Below are 4,294 nucleotides of genomic sequence, written 5' to 3' on the forward strand. Positions count from 1 at the left end.
TATGCCATCATTAGAAATTAAGAGACCTTTCAAAATAAATTATATTTGAACCATATCTAGCAATTTATATAGTATTTCTTTTCCACTGCTACCCAGTGTCACTTGCAAACTATCCACCCATTTCTGATGGTTAATTTAAAAGATGTATGGCTGCTCTCTTTTTCTCTCTGATATAAATACGATTTATTTTTGTATCTTGCAATAGTTCGCTGACTCCTATTGGTATAGGGTGGTCTGTTTTGTCTATGTAGTTTTATACCAACTATTTTGACAATCAGATACAATTTTTCTATTTTTATATATCGTACCTCAGACTATTTGAGTGTTAAGATTGACTTTTCTTGCTTTTTGTTTTCCCAAATAAGTTTTAGTTTTGCTTAAAGCTGCTGATTATTCTATTTTGAGTTATTTTCAATTACTTTACATTAATTTTTATTACTCATTCCTTAATCATTTTGGATAAATTTAATATTTTAATTTATTCTTATCACTATTTTTTCATCAGATGTACTTTATAAACTCATCCCCAATTTCATATTTGAATCATACAATATTGTTCCACTCTTTCTGCATGATATGCTCACTATTCTCAGCTGTGTCATACCACACTCATCTCCTATACAATACATTCTTTTAAAATAAAGTAATTTAGTTTCACATTTAAGCTTATTATGAAACTTGGTAATGCATATGTATGGGGAATCCTGAGACTGTAGTTTAAACTCATCACATTACCTTAATATTATTCTTGTGATCAATAGTCTTATTTCTCACATGACATGCTGAGTATTCTCATTTCCCACATTACATCCTCGGTCTTCTCACTTCCCATATGATGTGCTCAGTACTGCATTCTCAGTTCCCACATGATGTGCTCGGTATTCTCACTTCCCACGTGACGTGCTCGGTATTCTCACTTCCCACATGACGTGCTCAGTATTCTCACTTCCCACATGACGTGCTCGGTATTCTCACTTTCCACATGACGTGCTCGGTATTCTCACTTTCCACATGACGTGCTCGGTATTCTCACTTCCCACATGACGTGCTCCGTATTCTCACTTCCCACATGACCTGCTCGGTATTCTCACTTCCCACATGACGTGCTCGGTATTCTCACTTCCCACATGACGTGCTCGGTATTCTCTCTTCCTACATGACGTGCTCGGTATTCTCTCTTCCCACATAACGTGCTCGGTATTCTCTATTCCCACATGACGTGCTCGATATTCTCTCTTCCCACATGACGTGCTCGGTATTCTCTCTTCCCACATGACGTGCTCAGTATTCTCACTTCCCACATGACGTGCTCGGTATTCTCTCTTCCCACATGACGTGCTCGGTATTCTCTCTTCCCACATGACGTGCTCGGTATTCTCACTTCCCACATGACGTGCTCAGTATTCTCACTTCCCACATGGCGTGCTCGGTATTCTCTCTTCCCACATGACGTGCTCGGTATTCTCACTTCCCACATGACGTGTTCTGTAATCTCACTTCCCACATAACATGTTTGGTACTTTCACTTCCTCATATCTTTGGGATCTCCAGTATAATACTCTCTTAAAATCAAGTAATTAAGTTTTATTTTATAGTTTTGTAATAATCATTCAACTTTTTTGGGAAGGCTTGCTGAGAGAGACCTCTCCTGAAAGTAAAGTTTTATTACATTTAATGCTGGATTTTTATATTTTTTTGTTTATTTTTTGTTTATTTTTTACAAATTCTGTACTGTATTGTTCATACACCTGGAAGTCTTAGTTTTTCCTTGGTTCATTTTTACCTTTTGACTGTATAAAAGATAAAGAGTAATTTGATTACTAATTCCTGTATGTAATTTATCTGCCTTTAATCTGTCATGCACACTACATTTCCTAACTCATAATAAGGGTAAGTCATACTTGTATCTAATTTCCTTTAGTTCCATGTTGTATATATACATATGTGTATATTTTAAATAAATAATAGGAGTAAGTCTCTTTAAAATACGACTCTGAAATTCATCAATTTTCTCCAGAATTCATAATTTCTTTGCCATTACATAATGTACAATCACCGGTAGCACTCGCTCGCAACCTACCAAATAGGGTTTGTCTTACAAACACTGCAGACCTATTATTTGTAGTTTTAAGTTTCAAGTTATCATAAATTTTTTGTAAAATTTTCTTGCTCTAGGTGGGCTTACTCTGTATAAAGATGGTTTTACAATTACCCATACAGCTTATTATGTAAATTACCTTGACTGATGCACAAGGTTATTTAGAAATCAATCTTCATGAACCCCAATTGTGTGTGTGATTATTATTTTTGCTTTATTACTTTGCTTATGGCCAAGAATAATTTTGTTCCAAAATTATTCAAAATTTAGAATTAAAATCCTGTACTGTACTGCACTTCATAGGTATTAAAGTTATCAGTTATTTATGTAGCTAATATACTGAAATAAATCTGCAAGTATTTGCAACAAATTTCTTACATACAGTATTATATATTTTTCATTAGTTTTATTGGTTCAGTATTTTACTTTTGTAATATTTTGAAATTAACCAAAGCTAATATAATACCAAAAATTTCTTGTAACATGTGTATTGGATCGACTCTTCAATATTCATATAAATATTACAGGTCGTGAAGTGGTGTTCCAGTGCCGTGACGAAGGCTCAATAAGAGCACCTGTGCGATGGGTAAGAGATGGAAATCGTCCATTGCCTCCTGGAACAACTGATATTCGTGGTCGCCTAACTATGCCTAATATACAGGTAAATTAATGTTTGATTAAAATGATGCATAATTTTTTGTGTAAAGTTGGTAGTAAATAGGTACCTGGGTGTTAGACAGCTGCTATGGGCTGCTTACCATAGCAGCTGTGTAACAAAGAGGAGGCACGATCGAGGACTGGGCCGCGGGGACGCTATGCCTCGAAATCATCTCAAGATAACCTCATAAGAAACTTGACTAAATAAAATTTTTGTATGATTCTGATTGGGGTCGTCCCCGTATGACCTGAATTAGCAGGCATAGAGAGCATTTAGACTGTGTTACATATGTAAATTTCTTCATAATTTAAATAGAGTACTGTAGTTCTGAAGTTACAATTTCTTGCACTGAGAAAAATTTGTCAGTTTGTAAATATTTTATAGAATAAGATTTGCTAAATAAAATAGTTTTCCCAGTGTATAATTAACCATATTTGTTTTCAGGCTTCTATTCAAATTATATCAAGGGCTAAAATATTATCTGAATTGTCTAGTACTCACTACTTGCTCTCGCAGACCCATCCCACCAAGAACCCTGTTAGTGATCTGTTTTCTTCCCTTCACTTCACTTTCCTCTCACTCTCCACCACTTCTTCCCGTGTGTCTACTGCCACCACCACCATTACCACCTGTCCACTACATCCTCCACAACCTCCAGCTTAGGCTCATTTCATTAGCTTGTAATGATTACATTCCTTGACTGCATTATCGTTATATTTATCATCCCATTTGTGTCCTGAGAATATATTTTTGTCAAATGATATTATGTGATCAGAGTTTATCGAGTAAAAAGTATAATATTAGTTCAATGAACCATTTACTTCAGATTGAACACTCTGGCACATACTTCTGTGAGGCACAAAATGTACCATTACCGCTTCAAGGAAGAAGGAAATCTGTGTATCTACAAGTTACTCCATGTAAGTTGATCTGCCTTAAATTACTGTAGATGAATTATATATCTATCTATCTGTCTGTCTGTGTCTGAATGTATGTATGTATGTATAATTACTCATTTTGCCTAAAAGACTTTGCAAGTTTTCAAATATATCTTTTTACACTTAGTTCACAAAGAATAATAATAAATTGACTACATGAATTTCTAACTTAGTTTCGCCTAATTATACCTATGTTAGGCACTATTGAGAAATAATTGGTATAATTTGACTATGTTAGGTTTCTTAGTTAGTTTTGATTCATTGAAAAAATCCCTATCATGTTTATTATAAGAAAGAACTTATCATTTCTCTAAATAAAATGTTTGAAACGTTAATATTTAAACTAATCTGACTTGTCAGGCTACTCTGGTTTTTAGTAAATCATAATGGCAATGATTTATAGATGAAAATCATTTTTGAGGCAATGTAGTTACTTGAACTCGTGACCTGGTGATTCCCAGAAGCTTGCCTTAACCGCTCGGGCCTTAGTGGTACAAATGTTGACCAGCCCAGAACTCCACTGAGTTCTCTGCAAGATTCTAGAGGCCCCCAAACCGAGGCCCAGCCAGGATTTTACAGCCAACCCGACCACACACTGGC

At 35.2% G+C, this 4,294-nt stretch overlaps 1 protein-coding gene across 3 annotated transcripts in view; it reads left to right on the forward strand.

Moving 5' to 3' along the window:
- LOC138355490 (very low-density lipoprotein receptor-like) overlaps positions 1 to 3,725 on the forward strand; it is a 45,955-nt gene extending 42,230 nt beyond the window's left edge. For all 3 annotated transcript variants that reach the window (XM_069310665.1, XM_069310666.1, XM_069310667.1), the window contains exons 9-10: positions 2,626 to 2,759; positions 3,583 to 3,725. In XM_069310665.1, coding sequence (XP_069166766.1) covers positions 2,626 to 2,759; positions 3,583 to 3,705 — 257 coding nt within the window. In that variant the 3' untranslated portion in view covers positions 3,706 to 3,725. The remainder of the gene's footprint in view (positions 1 to 2,625; positions 2,760 to 3,582) is intronic.
- Positions 3,726 to 4,294: the final 569 nt, after the last annotated feature.

The sequence above is a fragment of the Procambarus clarkii genome, chromosome 67 (genome assembly GCF_040958095.1).
Source record: "Procambarus clarkii isolate CNS0578487 chromosome 67, FALCON_Pclarkii_2.0, whole genome shotgun sequence".
Taxonomy (NCBI): domain Eukaryota; kingdom Metazoa; phylum Arthropoda; class Malacostraca; order Decapoda; family Cambaridae; genus Procambarus; species Procambarus clarkii.